The sequence below is a fragment of the Pteropus medius genome, unplaced genomic scaffold (assembly GCF_902729225.1).
Source record: "Pteropus medius unplaced genomic scaffold, Ma_sr-lr_union100, whole genome shotgun sequence".
Classification (NCBI taxonomy): domain Eukaryota; kingdom Metazoa; phylum Chordata; class Mammalia; order Chiroptera; family Pteropodidae; genus Pteropus; species Pteropus medius.
The window spans coordinates 170,622-185,865 of record NW_024347867.1 but is presented as its reverse complement, the minus strand read 5'-3'; the positions used below and the strand labels follow the sequence as shown (position 1 = coordinate 185,865).

Genomic DNA, 15,244 nt, shown 5'->3' with positions numbered 1-15,244 from the left:
GAAATGGTATAAGCATTTTTTGTTACAGGATGTTATTGGCATTTAGTACTCAGTGGCCAAGGATGCTCTAAATCCTACAATAAGAAGAACACTCCTGAAAAATGAAGAGTTGTTCTGCACAAAAAGAGAGGTTAGGAAAAGAGAGATTGAAGACATAAGAATGACCATTCAGCAGTATTAAACCCTTTTGATTACTCCCTTCTTCTTGAGACACCTTTTTCTCTTTAATGGCCTCACTCTTCCCTAGTTTTTCTCCCAAATCACTGGGTACTCTTTATCTCCTTTGATTTCAAATCACTGGCTCTTCCTCTTCTGCCTCAAGTTCTTTAGGCCTCTGAAAAATATCTATGTATTTTTTCTCTATTCTCTTAGCATCTAGTCCTCTGGCTTTAAATACTATGTATCTCTCTAGTCTTGACCTCTCCCATGAGATTCAGATTCATATACCTAACTACTTACTTGATATCTGCCATGCGTTTAATAGGCAACTCAAAACTACTGTCCAACACAGAACTCTTAATTGCCTTCCCTAGACCTCTTTCCCACTGATCTTTCTCATCTCAGGAAACGGCCACAACATTAACCCAATCACACAATCTAAAAACCTAAAAACCTTTACAATCCATCAGCAAGTCTTGCTGACTCTACTTTCAAAATATATTCTAAATCCATCTAATTTTCACTACCATCACAACTACCATTATGTCTAAACCATCATCTCTCAACTGGACCATTATGATTCCATCCTGACTCATCCCTCTCCTTCTATTCTTGCTTCTTTGCAGCCTTTCCACAGTGTTCAGAGAGGTTCTTTCAAAAAATAAATCAGATCACATCATTTCTTTGCTCAGAACCTGCAACAGCTTCCTACTGCACTTAGAACAAAATCCAAGCTCCTCGTCTTGACCTATAAGGCCCTATATGATATGAGCTCTGCCTACTTTTTCAATTTCATCTGATACCACATTTTCATCCTCATTCATTATGTTCTAGCCACCCTGGCCTTCTTTCTGATCTTTCAATATATGAAGTAATTTTCCAATTCTTTGCTATTCATTCTACTTCGAATGCTCTTCCCTCAAATGATGATAATTTTACCTCCAATTTCTTTCTTGTTTAATTTCATCAGTTAGTACCTCCAGAACTACATTACATAATGGTGGTAAATATTGGCCATTATTTTGTATTTCTCTCTTTAATTTGAATGTTTTAGTGTTTCTTCATTCAGCCTGAATCTGAATTTTGGGTTGTGCATTAAGGAATTATTTCTCTATTCTGATTTTATTAAGAGTTATAAGCAAGAAAGGATGATGACTTTGATCAAATGCCTTAATATTTGTGGCAATCATATTTTAAATAGTATAGTCAGGGAAGGTCTCACTGAGAAGGCAACATTTGTGCAAAGACTTAAAGGAGATGAAGAAGTAAAGTTAGGATGTTGGAAAGGTCATCTAAGTGGGTATTTAAATCACCCAGATTTAAGATAGAAGGTAATGTTAGATATATCAATGGAAAACAAAGAACTGTTAGAGAAATTAGGGTGAGAGCATGACCCAGGAATTGGTAGATAATTGCAGCAAGGAAGGTAATCAGTGGCATAGTGTGAAGACACGAGATTTATTTTTAAAAGCTAGAGGGAAGAGGCAGGCCCAGTGATTTAAGGGATATGGGAGAAAAAAAAACAGGCACCAATTGAAAAGGCTATAAGGGGAGCAGTGTCACCAAATGAGATCTAGATTTCAGTTAGACTAAGAAGATGAAGAGAATATTCAAAGAAGCTTATGAGATAAAGGATGATGTACTATGCATTCCAGAGGACCTAATGGAAGGGGTAGGAAATGTAAACAAACTAGGAGATATGAACATCCAGATGCTTCTTGTGTTTACTGACAAATAGAGATAAAAATATAATGAATTTAGTTCTAGTAGTCTCAAGACAGTTAGTGGTGGTGAGGCAGTGAGTGTTTGGGGTGAGCTATCTAGAACCCATAAATTAAATAAGAATATCTTTCAAAGTGTCAGCCCACACCCTTCTGTATATCTTAAGCTTCACTGAAATTCCAGTAAATAACATAGACTGGCCAAGTTACAAATAAGATATGTTTCATTTTTCTGTTCTGGTGGTCAAGAAGTGGCAGTTCAAGAAGAAACAGAATGGATGAACTCTCTGGAACACTTGCTATTTGGTCTTCTCATTTCAATTTTCATATACCTTATAATATGATCATAGACACTTATTTGAGGATCTGGGGAGTCCATATTAATTACTTATGGATTATAGGAATATAATCTCTTTAGGAACCATCTTGTCCTATAATTCTATCAATAAGAACAGGATAAGAAAGAGGAAATTTAAAATTCAAAATGATAATCCCATATTAATGACCCTCTCCCAAAGGCTTTGGTCTATTAGCCCAACTCTGTTACAACACATAGAGGGGAATAAATGAAGGACCATGAAAATACTTGTAAGCAATTTGACCTACCTTAACCTATCTTAAGGAAAGCCCCAAAATGAATTCCTAGAGAGAGACTAAGTGAGTAGTTTTGACTACTTGCCTGAAGACAAGCTGAAAGTGGGAAGAAGGGATCTCGCAGAACTTAAATTAGTGTGCTTTTTTCCTGCTACTTTTTATTCAGAAGAATTTCCTGTTACTAATTATGCCAGAAGACAGAGGTTTGAACTAAAGTTAATGATGGACACTGTGATAGCCAGTTTGCAAGATGTTCCCCTAAAATTCTCACCTCCCAATATTCCCTTTGTGTAGTCCTTTTGTGAGAATATTGAATAGGGCTGACCTGTATACCCAATGGAATATTACAGAAATAAAAGAATATACTTTAAAAATTATTTATTTAATTTACTTTCATTTATACAGTACATTGGGTAGACACCTATATAGTTCATAAAATGATCCCTCCAATTGCTCCCTCCCTCCCCTGGCCCTCCACCTAGCCATCTTATTAATGCTAACTGCATTCCCTCTGCCATGCTCCCCATCCCTGTGACAACTATCAACTACTAATTTGTAATTCTTTAACCCTCCACTCCATGCCCCTCCCAGCCCCCAACTCCTGCCCCTTTGTTTGTCACCAAATTGTCCATTATATTTATAAGTCCATTTATGATTACTTTGTTCTTTTTGTTCCTTAGATTCCACATATAAGTGAAAATGATATGGTATTTATCTTTCTCTGTCTGACTTATTTCACTCAGCATAATAACCTCTAGGTCCATCCATATCATTGTAAATGGTAAGATTTCATTTTTTTAATGGCTGAGTAATATTCCATTATATATATGAACCATAATTTCTTTATCCAATTGTCTGTTGATGGGCATTTAGATTGCTTCCATATCTTGGCTATTGTAAATTGTGTTGCCATGAATATTGGAGTGCATAGGTCTTTATGAATTATTGTTTGGGTTTTCTTTGGATAAATACCCAGAAGTGCAAATGCTGAGTCAAAAGGTATATCCATTTTTAATTATTTGAGAAACCTCCAGACTGTTTTCCATAGTGGCTGTACCAATTTGCAATCCCACCAACAATATATGAGGGTTCCCTTTTCTTCACAGCCAACGTTTGTTGTTTTTTGATTTATTGATGATAGTCATTCTGAAAGGTATGAGATGATATCTCATTGAGGTTTTAATTTGCATTTCTCTGATGGTTAGCAAACTTGAGCATCTTTTTATATGTCTATTGGCCATCTGTACTTCCTCTTTGGAGAAGTATCTGTTCAGATCTTCTGCCCACTTTTTAATTGGATTGTTTTTGTTTTTGTTGTTATTGTTGTTGAGTTGTATGAGTTCTTTATATATTTTGGATATTAACCACGTATCAGATGTATCATTAGTAAATATCTTCTCCCAGTCTGTTGTCTATTTGTTTTGTTGATGGTTTCCTTTGCTGTATGAAACCTTTTTAGTTTGATGTAGTCCCATCTGTTTTTCCCTCACCTGAGGAGATATATCTAAAAAGAAATTCATTAGTAATATCAGAGAATTTACTGCCTATGTTTTCTTCTAGAAGTTTTATAGTTTCGAGACTTACATTGAAGTCTTTAATCCATTTTGAGTCTATTCTTGTATACAGTGTAAGAAGATGGTCCAGTTTCTTTTTTTTTTTTGCTTGTCTGTCCAATTTTCCCAACACCATTTATTGAAGAGACTGTCTTTACCTCATTGTATATTCTTACCTCCTTTGTCATATATTAAGTGAGTGTATAGGTGTGGATTTATTTCTGAGTTCTCTATTCTGTTCCATTGATCGATGTATCTGTTTTTATGCCAGTACCATACTGTTTTGATTACTGTAGCCTTGTAGTATACTTTGATATCAGCTAGTGTGATACCTCCAACTTTGTTCTTCTTTCTCAAGATTGCCATGGCTATTTGAGGTCCTTTATGGTTCCATATAAATTTTAGGATTATTTGTTCCAGCTCTCTGAAAAATGCCATTGGTATTTTGATAGGGATTGCATTGAATCTATAGATTGCTTTGAGTAGTATGACCATTTTAACGATGTTGATTCTTCTTATCCATGAGCACGGTATATGCTTCCATTTATTTGTATCTTCTTCAATTTCTTTTTTCAATGACTTATAATCAAGAATACACTTTTTGAGGCTATGTGAAAGAATGGCATTGCCTTTGCCTTGCTCTTTTGGATCACTCATTCTGGGAAGAAGACAGCTGTTGTGTCATAAGGACACTAAAGCAACCTTAAGTGCTATGGAGAAGTCCATGTTGTGAAGAACTGAGGCCTTCTGCCAACAGCCATGTGAATGAGCCATCTTAGATGCAGAACCTCTAGCCCTGATAAAATCTTCAGATGTCTGCAGCCCCAGCCAATATCTTGACTACAATCTCATGATACACTCTAAGTCAGAACTACCTAGATAAACTACTCCCAAATTCTTACTCATGGAAAATGTGTGAGACAATAAATGTTTATTGCTGTTTTGAGTCATAAATTGGGGGTGTGTGATTTGTTTTGGTTATGCAACAATAGATAACTAATAAACAATAAATAACTTATAAGTGACAGAACCAGAATCAAACCCAAGTTTGACTCCAAAAGTTGAGCTCCCCAAAGGTTGCAAGTTTCTCCATGAAACTATTAGCATTTTTTCTTAATTTACCTATTAAAATAATTTATTTTTTGAAATAAATTTAATTTGTATCCTATCTAAAGAGAGGAATGTCAATCCCTTTAATTGCTTGGTCAGTGACATACTGTATTTACTAACGTTGGACAAGTTAGGTCTTGGGTAAAATCAGAAGTCAATACATAATCATGTCTATTTTCCAGGCGTTCATTACAAGTATCTCTAAAGAAGTCTAATTCATGTTTCAAGAGTTTTTCCGTTAAGATTCTTCAGTGAACTTTCTGTCTTATGAGATATTAATGTGTACCATTCCACTTAATTTGTTCTTTCTCCTGTTTCCCATCTGAAACCATTTTAGTATACAATTTTAATTTCCTCGAGAGGACTAATTAGTTGTTTCTGAATTCCCCCTCACTAGAGTTGGAAATTATTTCAAGAATCACTTTAAAATTCTACCCAAAAGTTGTATCTAAATTTCACAGAAGTCATAATTTTTTTCCTCCCTCAAATGCCATTTCAAACTCTGGGGAAATAATCTTCCCTTGAAAGATCTAAACATTTCAGACTAAAGAAACAAATATTTGTATCCCTTGGTCCAGGTGACATGAGTCATCCTGCAACTAAAGAACATCTCAACTCGACTGTCAGATCTGAACATTATTACAGTACAAATTGGTCTATCTTTGTCCTATAGAATGTTCATTTACTTTGAGATAGAGTGTCTATAACTACCTCTTTGAGAAATGTTCTATTTCTCTCACTTAAAGCATCTCTAATTATGAAGATTTGAATTTTCCAAATATAAATCAAGAAGTAATTATTAAATAGTCACTCTTCTCCCTCTCCAGCCTCTGGCAACCACCAGTCTGCCTTCAATCTCTATGAGTTTGCCTATTCTGGATATTTCATATAAAAAGAATCCTACAATAGGTGGCTTTTTGTATTTTTTGTTTAATGAAAATATTAACTATAGGATATATTTAGATAGTAGGACCTCTAGAGCTCTATTGGCAAATAACTTTTATATATAGAATTAATAAAGTAAGCTATAACTCACAGACATGTATTGGTCCACATCCTTTATATTGCAAAAATACTATTGTCTACTTTAAGTGTCTTACAAGAAATTCCGTTTTCCCATCACTTATTTGATATGTATTTCCCTTATAACCTATGGTCTTTATCCTTGTCATTCCAGCTCTGAAATCACCAAATGTCCAATATTTCAAGTCTTTTAGCTCATTTTAGATATAGCTTCATAGTTTTTCTTAACCTTAGGTTGTTTTTTTGTTCGTTTGTTTTTGAAGCGATATGTCATGTTATCACAGATAGTTAGATTAGATAGATAGATAGATAGATAGATAGATAGATAGATAGATAGATAGACAGAATCAACTTCTATAAAAAAATAATTAAATTTAGATTGGGAAATGAGACTTTGTATTGTGACAAAATACACATAAAATTTATCATTAGTGACATTTAGTACATTCACAATGTTGTGCAAACATCACCAATATATAATTCCAGAACATTTTCATCAACCCAAAAGGAAATCCATACTCATTAAATAGTCACTCTTCTCCCTCTCCAGCCTCTGGCAACCACCAGTCTGCATTCAATCTCTATGGGTTTGCCTATTCTGGATATTTCATATAAAGAGAATCCTATAATAGATGGCTTTTTGTGCCTGGCTTCTTTCACTTAACTTAATGTTTTCAAGGTCCATTCATGTAATAGTACTTTATTCTTTTTAATGGCTGAATAATATTCCATTGTATGGATATATCACATTTGGGTTATCAATATTCATCAGTTGATACACATTTGGGTTGTTTGCACCTTTTGGCTATTATGAATGAATACTGCTGCTATGAATAAAAACATTATATACATTTTTTTTTGAATACCTGCTTTTAATGCTCTTGGATATATACCCAGGAGTGGAATTGCTGGGTCACGTGGTAATTGAGATGAGACATTTTTAAATGAAATCTTAGCAAACCAATAAATAGTCTGAATTTATTTGTAGGGTCATATTATATTTCTCTTTTGTTACATTAAAAACTTTTCTGGACTCCTACACTTCTCTGGGAATTGTGGTCTGGGAGTTTATATCAGGAAGCTACCAGATGGCATCATCAACCCACACCTAACATGAGAACTAACCGTTTTTTTATACAAAAGGCCCACTGATATAAAGGCAGTTGAAGATCCTCAACTCTAGCAGCTGTACTATTATGTACCTTCAGACAATGAAAGTTAGAGGCAAGTAACCAAAGTGTTTCTCTATAGCTTTGGGATCAATAGACCTCAGTCAAATTACATACAGATTAGTCAGGTAGACCTTGGGCTACTCACTAAACTTCACTGTATCTCAGTTTCTCCATCTGTAAAAGAGGGGTAATAATCCCTGCTTCTCAAGATTGTTGTGAGGAAAGGGCATAGCCTGGAACATAGTTGGCACTACTAAGTTCTCATTTTATATTAGTTCTCATTTCCCCATATTTTCTTGTACCGTTCAAATTAATGGTTCTTCAAGACAATTGTATTTTTCTTCTGATTTTCTCTTTCAGGTTAAAATTAAACTGCCAAATACAAACCTTTCTGAAATTAAAATTGATATCCAGGAAATGATCCTTGACCTTCGTACTCCTAATAAGTGAGTAAAATTTAGAACTAGAATAATGTATTATAATATTAATGAATCTTTAGTCAATATTCTTATTTAAAGTGTACATAGTTATTTTACATCACCCCTAAAGTCTGAAGAAAAGTGAAAAAGTCAGTTAATCATTCAGATCTTTGATCTACATAATATAAACATAAGTATATTTGGAAATATCTAGATTTTTTTTTCTACTGTGCATTAGTACATTTGGAGAAGGTTGATACCACCAAAACACAGTCTTTGACATTCAGATACAATTGGTTTATCTGTCAGGAAAAATAGCTAGAAATGAAAATCCCTTTGGCTGTAAGTCTTGCTGGTTTTTTCTTTTCTTTTCTTTTTTGTGCAGTGATGGCGTAAGTGAAGCAATATCTTTAAACTTTTTGGATGTGGTGGGGGCTCTAAGGTTAAATTTGTTTATAATCATCTAAAAATCAACAAAAAACTCTTGTCATCAATTACTTAAAATATTTAACAGATAATTTATTACTCAATCCTCAAGTTGCATGGATACATTTTAAAATAATTCAGAGAATAATGGAATGATTCAATTAAACACTTTGATATTTTCAAAATAGCCTTCTTTTTACATAGGTTCAAATCATGTCCCCAAAACACAGTATATACAGTAAAATTGATATAAAATGTTTATACTGAAACGTGGATAAATCAGTCTTGTCTCTCAAAACTAACTCTATAAAGAGAGAATCAATGGAACCTGGTGTGTGCTAGATAAAATATCTAACTCACTGCTTTATTCGCATTTCATCTGGATGTATAGGAGTGAGTACACTTTGGTTGATTGTAGTGGTTCTTTCTCTGTAACTCATCATTTCAAACTGCCTGTGGGGAGCAGTTTGCTGCTGGCGCATTCTTCCTTCCATTATCAGTACCTATAATTCTCCTTGGTTGATCTTATGACTTCAAAAAAAAATAAAAAGTAGATCACTCATACAAAAAACTTTTGTGTGTAAACAACCCAATGTACATACATAGCTTAACTTTGATTTCTGTAGTAGATGCATTTAACTCAAAATGATCTACAGATGAATATATATCAAATATGTCCTCATTACTTATATAGTAATTTCAAAAATGTATTCTCACAAAATTTGTTTCATATTATAAAAATTACTTCCCCTATTTTTACTATTCACTTCCAGGAGTACTGAAATTTTTTCATTGCATATTATATACACATTTATTCTTCTACCCAAACTTTACAAGGAAAGTTGGTTAAGTGGACAATCAATCTTCCATGATATTTGTGTGCTTGTTAAAAGCACACACATATCTATACACCGTGGAGTTAATTTCCGTTCCCCTAGCAATTCTCACTGTCTCCATCAATCTTTAGGCAGCTGCTCTGAGTATGCTGTCATTCCAGATATCAGTCAGAGCCCACTAAATGAGAGTCATACAGAGATACTTTTCTATATAGAATGTGAGCTGCACTAGGTGATTTTTATCATACTGTACTTCTATATTAAATGCTCAGTGCAGAGAGGTACTGTCTCTTAAGAAAAATAAAACATTAATTAAGATAGAAGACAGAAGATAGAATTAAGGTTTTTCTAAAATCTCTTTTTCTAAACACTTGAGCATTCTTTGGAGCCACACTATTATCTGAAATTGTATTATTGGAAACATGTCTTATAGTTTCTAATTGTGACACCCTGTAAAACTATGTTTATCTGCTTCAAGAAAGATAAGAGAGGACATTCTGTTAATATATATATATATATATATATATATATATATATATATATATATATATATATATATATGAAAGAACAAGTGAGTTCATTTTCACAGAATTGACTAATAAATAATATCAAACGATAATCAACTGCATTGTAGTTAATAATAATACCCAGATATTTGGCATTATACAACCTAAAGAGAAAAGGCAGTTTGCTGAATTCTTCATTTTTTAGAAATTGGTTGTTTTGGCATGTAGATTCCCAATATAAAGTAGACGGAAAGGAGAAAAGACGGAAAATTGGATAATTTTTCAGAATCTCCTGACTTTTGTCTTCATACGAAGTATCATTATTTTTCAAAGTGAATTATAAGAATATCATAAATGAATTCTTTTACTGTGATAATAAAAACACATTCTAACCTTTGCTGTGCTCCTTTAATTTAGATTAATTTCAAGTTGACTGATGTTCAATGACATTGATATCTAAAAAACGTTTTCTAAATGGAATAGTAAATTACAGCTCAGTAGTTATTTCTGCATTTTCTTTGAAATTAGCTATGTCTCCAATAGGAAGCCCTAAAAAGGCCATGTCTGTTTTTTAACCCAGATGTGTAAATCAAATCACTTATTAACTCCATAAAATTAAAACTGCATTACATGAATATACACACAGCAAGGTTTTCCTTTATTTAAATTTCTTGCAAGCAACATCAACTTGAATTCTCTAATATAAATGTAAGCATGTAAGTCTCTAAACTAGAATTCACTATATAGATAACTTTTTTACTTTCATGCATTATTGTTTATATTTAAATAATTTATAATGAAAATTGGCACTGGATAAACATTTGATCAGTGCCTAAACTGTAACATCTTAAAAGCAAATATATTATCAATGTAAAGGAGGAATTTGGGTTTAAATGTTCATATTTTATAGTACTAATCTATAGTAGTTGTTCAAATATCTTTTGTGGTGACAGATTTTCTTTTTGTTCATTTATTTATTCATTCAGCAAACATTTATAAAGTCTTTCGCTAACACTGGGGGGGGGGCACCAAGATAAGATAAAATCTTGTTCTTCAATGAATTGTACATGGTTAAGTATTTGTAGAATTTTATTTTGTTTAAATGTAAATCTAAGTTCAGAGATCGGACAGTAAAACAGAGTAGACAAAAATACTTTCCTTCTTCTAAGACCCTAAATAAGTTGCACAATTTGTATTGTTAAAAATTTTAATATGTGAAGTAATTCTACTAAAGACTAGACAGAGATACAGGGATAGATGGATCATTCCAATGGCCACGGTCTCTTTTGAATTTATTTCTCTCTGGACAGAGAAATGCACATTATCATTGGAACTCCTTCAGTTGATTTATAGTGCAGTGAAGCTACCACTGCACTGAGCTTTGCTTTCTTTTTATAGTGAATATGTTATCATCTGTAGAATAAGGAATAGAGCAAATTTAGCTCTAGCACAACCTATACCACTAACAACTTTAGAAAGATGGACTCTAAATATTTCTGCACCTACTTTTCTTGAGATGTCAAATATCAAGAGCTACATTAAAAATCATTGTGATTTCATTACTTAATGTGGAGGGAGCTGTTTCTTCTACCCCAAAAACTTGGAATGGAATAAGAGTCATAGAAAATTTCTACTTCAGGTTGCACAAACGTGTGATAAATACTTTTAATGAGTCCAGTGTCCTGAACTTAGGTCTTTGCAAATGAGTAAAGAGGCAAGTGATTTTCAAGGGTTTTGTTTTCAAATATTAGTTCTTTATACAAGTATTCAATAAGTACTTCTAATAAATACCAGATTCCTTTACTGATTTGGATCTTATACTTTCTAACAGAGCTTTTCTGTCCGCTTATTTTTCAATTAGAGTTGACATTGAATATTATTTTATATTAGTTTCAAGTGAATATCATAGTGTTAGACATTTATATAATTTATGAAGTGATCCTCCTGATTAGTCTAGTATCCACCTGGTACTATATACATAGTTATCCCTTTTTATAGAGGTGCTCAAGCCTTCTCTGTCAAGAATGTGAGGTAACAAGTGTTTCATGCATTTAATTTTCTTCAGATACCAGCATGTGCCTACCCCATGCATAATTCAGATTCATAACACTATGACAGAATTATGGATGTCACATCTCAGCAATGCATCCAAAGTGTTCAGCTATCCAGCAACTGAATCATCAACTGCAAAGTAAACAATAATCTCTCACAGGGAATTTTTGTCAATGTATAGTAGAAAGAACCAGAAGCAAGCAAAGACAAGCACTCTCACTGATCTGGTATTGAAATCATTTCAGGCTGAGTTTCAATAACTACACCTGCAGTAGAGACTCAGCCTCAAGTTGTGTTAGATTCTTATAGAACCATTCCAATTTTCAGATTTGTATCAGCCAGCCACATTCCATCTACACATAAGTATGACTGGCAACAGATCTATCCAACCAACTTAAAGTTGCAATGATTCTCTTTCTATGCCTATAAACAGAGCCTGAGACTATGTTATTATAATGAAAAATGAGGTCAGTTTAGATAAAAAGAGGGGGAGTCAAAACCACTACTTGGATTTTTAAGGCCAAAAAACTAGTATACTATTTGTGTTATTTAAGCATACTTTTGATTCAGTACTTACACTGTCTAAATATTGTTTTTTGGTTTGTAACATTCTGATGGTATATATTGCTTTCTGTTGCCTCATTGAAAGTGATATCTTTTTAATATCACTTTAGGAAGTTGATTCTATGTTTTTATTTCATTTGACTTTGTTTTGATTTTTAGGAAGCTGTTGCTGAACTTTCCCCATCCTGTGGACTGTAACAGTGCCAAAGCTTTATACATCCCGGAAACTGAGACTCTTGAAGTCACTGTGACTTTGAAAAGAGAGTTGGATTTCATTAATTTCTTCTGAAACTGCATGCATAAGGAGGGAAAGTGGCAAAACAGTCCTGACAAAGAATAAAAATAAAATTTTAAATGATTAATATTTTTTTATCTTCTTTTTATTATTCTGACATACTTCAGAAAGAGCCTAAATTCAATTCTACTGATATCCTGACCATTTATAATCATTTCTGTTATTCTGGTAGGAAACATTTTCTCATACTAATAAGCTATTTCATTTATTATTTATTTAATTATTTTCAATTACAGTTGTCAATATTATTTTTTTATTAGTTTCGGGTGTATAGTATAGTGGTTAGACATTTATATAACTTATGTAGTGACCCCCCTGATTAGTCTAGTACCCACCTGGCACTATTCATAGTTGCTGCACTATTGTTGACTATATTCTCTATGCTGTACTTTACATCCCTGTGATTATTTTGTAAATACCTATTTGTACTTCTTAATTCTTTCACCTTTTCAACCAGCTCCCCAACCTCCCTCCCTTCTGGCAACCATCAGTTCTCTATAATTGTTTGTTCATTTGTTTTCTTTATAGTTTACATGTGAGATCATATATTTGCCTTTATCAGTCTGACTTAAAGCTATTTCATTCTTATAGTGATAGCTAGATAGAATTTACGGGTTAGCCAATCAGATTACTACATGGTCAATTAAACAACTGAAATATGATCACAAAATGTTGGTCCACTTATTTCAGTGTTCTTAAGAACTTTAGCCAATTAACTATATACTATAACACAATCAGTTGCATAGCAATTGGTCATTACTACCACCAGAAAAAAGTATTTGGTTCTCTTTTCATTGATCTGGTCAAATGATTTACTATTCTCTGTTCAGACTCCCACTATTGTTCTGGAATATGCAAATAACAAAGGATTATAAATCGTTTGATGCACCATACTCACCACATGTTTCACTTGAATCAGAAATGCTCTTAAGTATCATTTGGTTTCGTCAGGTCTGCTCTCAATGTTTGGATCTATTTAGGTTAAAAATATTTTTCCTTTTGTGCGCTAATAATTATTAACAATGCCTTTTGGGGAACTGTGTTTATATTTAGTAATTGAATCCTTGACATTTAAAAAGAATATAAGGAAAAGTGTGATGCATTTACAAATCCTGATCTCTCTCATTTCCTATCTGTGTTCTTAATTGGACATACCTATTTTTATGAATTATACCAATGCTCCCTACCTCTTCTATACTGCATTGCATAGGTTTATTTCAGAATTATTTATGAATAAATTATATTTTAAATCTTCTGAGACTTGGCCTAACACATCATTGTAGAACTATGGAGTTACCTGGGAGTAAATTTTGAAAATAGATGAACAACTGCAAAATATTTAACACTTCTATGTGAACTATTAAAGGACTAAATACTCAAGTAGATATTTTCTAGACTTAATTATGTAGATAACTACCAAGGATCTAGTTTGTGACTATATCAAATCAAAGGAAAAGACTGAGATGTTAGAAAAAGTGGTTATGTTAAAACACCAAGCTTTTGTGGAGAATTTGACATTGAAATTACCACCACGTCCTTCTTCTGTGGGAGCAAGAGTTGAGGATGGGATTTACTGAAAAGAAGCTAGTATCTGTGAATTTAAGTCCATGATGTCACAACATCAAGTGTCCTACTTTGCTTTCTTAGCATCTTTTTTAAAGGCTGTATTCTGAGAATTTAAGATTATACCCTAAAGTGTAAACTCTGGAGCAAACTTAAGCAGTAACCAATATTTTTCTTCTCTAGCAAAGCAACAGTGAGTCAGTGGGAAAATCTCTTTTTCCTATGTACTGGCCCTAATTATGGAGACCACTATTACTCAAGCTGGCTGAATGTGTACAAGTTGCCCCTGGAAGGGAAGATAGAGCATATCTAGGACAACTGGAACTGGACTTTGGTTATGTGCTACTGTATCATATAATGAAACAGAGCTTCAAGACAATGAAATGCGATGCACTAATTTATACCCATCTACAAATCATCCTACTTCATTGTCCTTGGCCTCTGAAGTAGCAACTTTGTTATTGTTGTTTTGTTTTTGAGCTAACTTACAGGACCTGCTACTTTCAAAGAGGAATAGTCCACTAAAGCAAATGTAGAAAAAGAATACTAAAGGAAATTTATCTTGTCAGTATTTTTCAATGAATCTTAGCCATTACCAGGAGACCTGGAAGTTAAAACCACGATTGTGGCATACCCTTAGACTTCTCTTTCATGAACTTCTTTACTTCACTTTTGGTTCCATAATTTCCAGTAGCGTTTGTGAGGATTCATTCATTCATTCACTCATTTATGCATTCTTTCCACAAATATTCACTCAGCACTATGTTAGGTACTAAGGAAATAGCAATTAGCAAACCAGATGTCCTCACAGAACAAACAGTTTAGCAAGGGAGACAAACAATAACCAAGTAAACACATAAACATATATTTTCAAGTTTATTGTTCCTGCTATGAAGTAAAAAATGGGTGCTTTGAGAATATCAGAGAAATCAAACCTAGTCTGGAGAGGGAGGGAGAGCAGAAAAAAGGTTTCATAAGGATTTAACAATTCAGTTAAAACGTGGAGAATACGTAGGACTTAGCCAGGAAAAGAGAGTATTGGGGAAAAGAGAACAGTAGGGCTTCTAGGTGCAAAGGGTAGCAAATCCAGGCTGGAAAGAACTTGGAGAGTTCAAGGAAACAAAAGCCAGTGTGGTCAGAATAGAGTGAACCTGAGTAGTGTTACTGGAGATAAATTTAGAGGTGTAGTCTGTAGCAATGTCATGTAGAACTTTGTAAGCTAAAGTTAGGAATTTAGATTTTATTCTAAGT

General features: G+C 33.4%; 1 protein-coding gene across 2 annotated transcripts in view; it reads left to right on the top strand.

Annotated features, from left to right (window-relative positions):
* Nucleotides 1-12,497, top strand: part of DNAAF6 (dynein axonemal assembly factor 6) — a 35,069-nt gene extending 22,572 nt beyond the window's left edge. For both annotated transcript variants that reach the window (XM_039878941.1, XM_039878940.1), the window contains exons 6-7: nucleotides 7,693-7,778; nucleotides 12,295-12,497. In XM_039878941.1, the coding sequence (XP_039734875.1) occupies nucleotides 7,693-7,778; nucleotides 12,295-12,424 (216 nt within the window). In that variant the 3' untranslated portion in view covers nucleotides 12,425-12,497. The remainder of the gene's footprint in view (nucleotides 1-7,692; nucleotides 7,779-12,294) is intronic.
* Nucleotides 12,498-15,244: the final 2,747 nt, after the last annotated feature.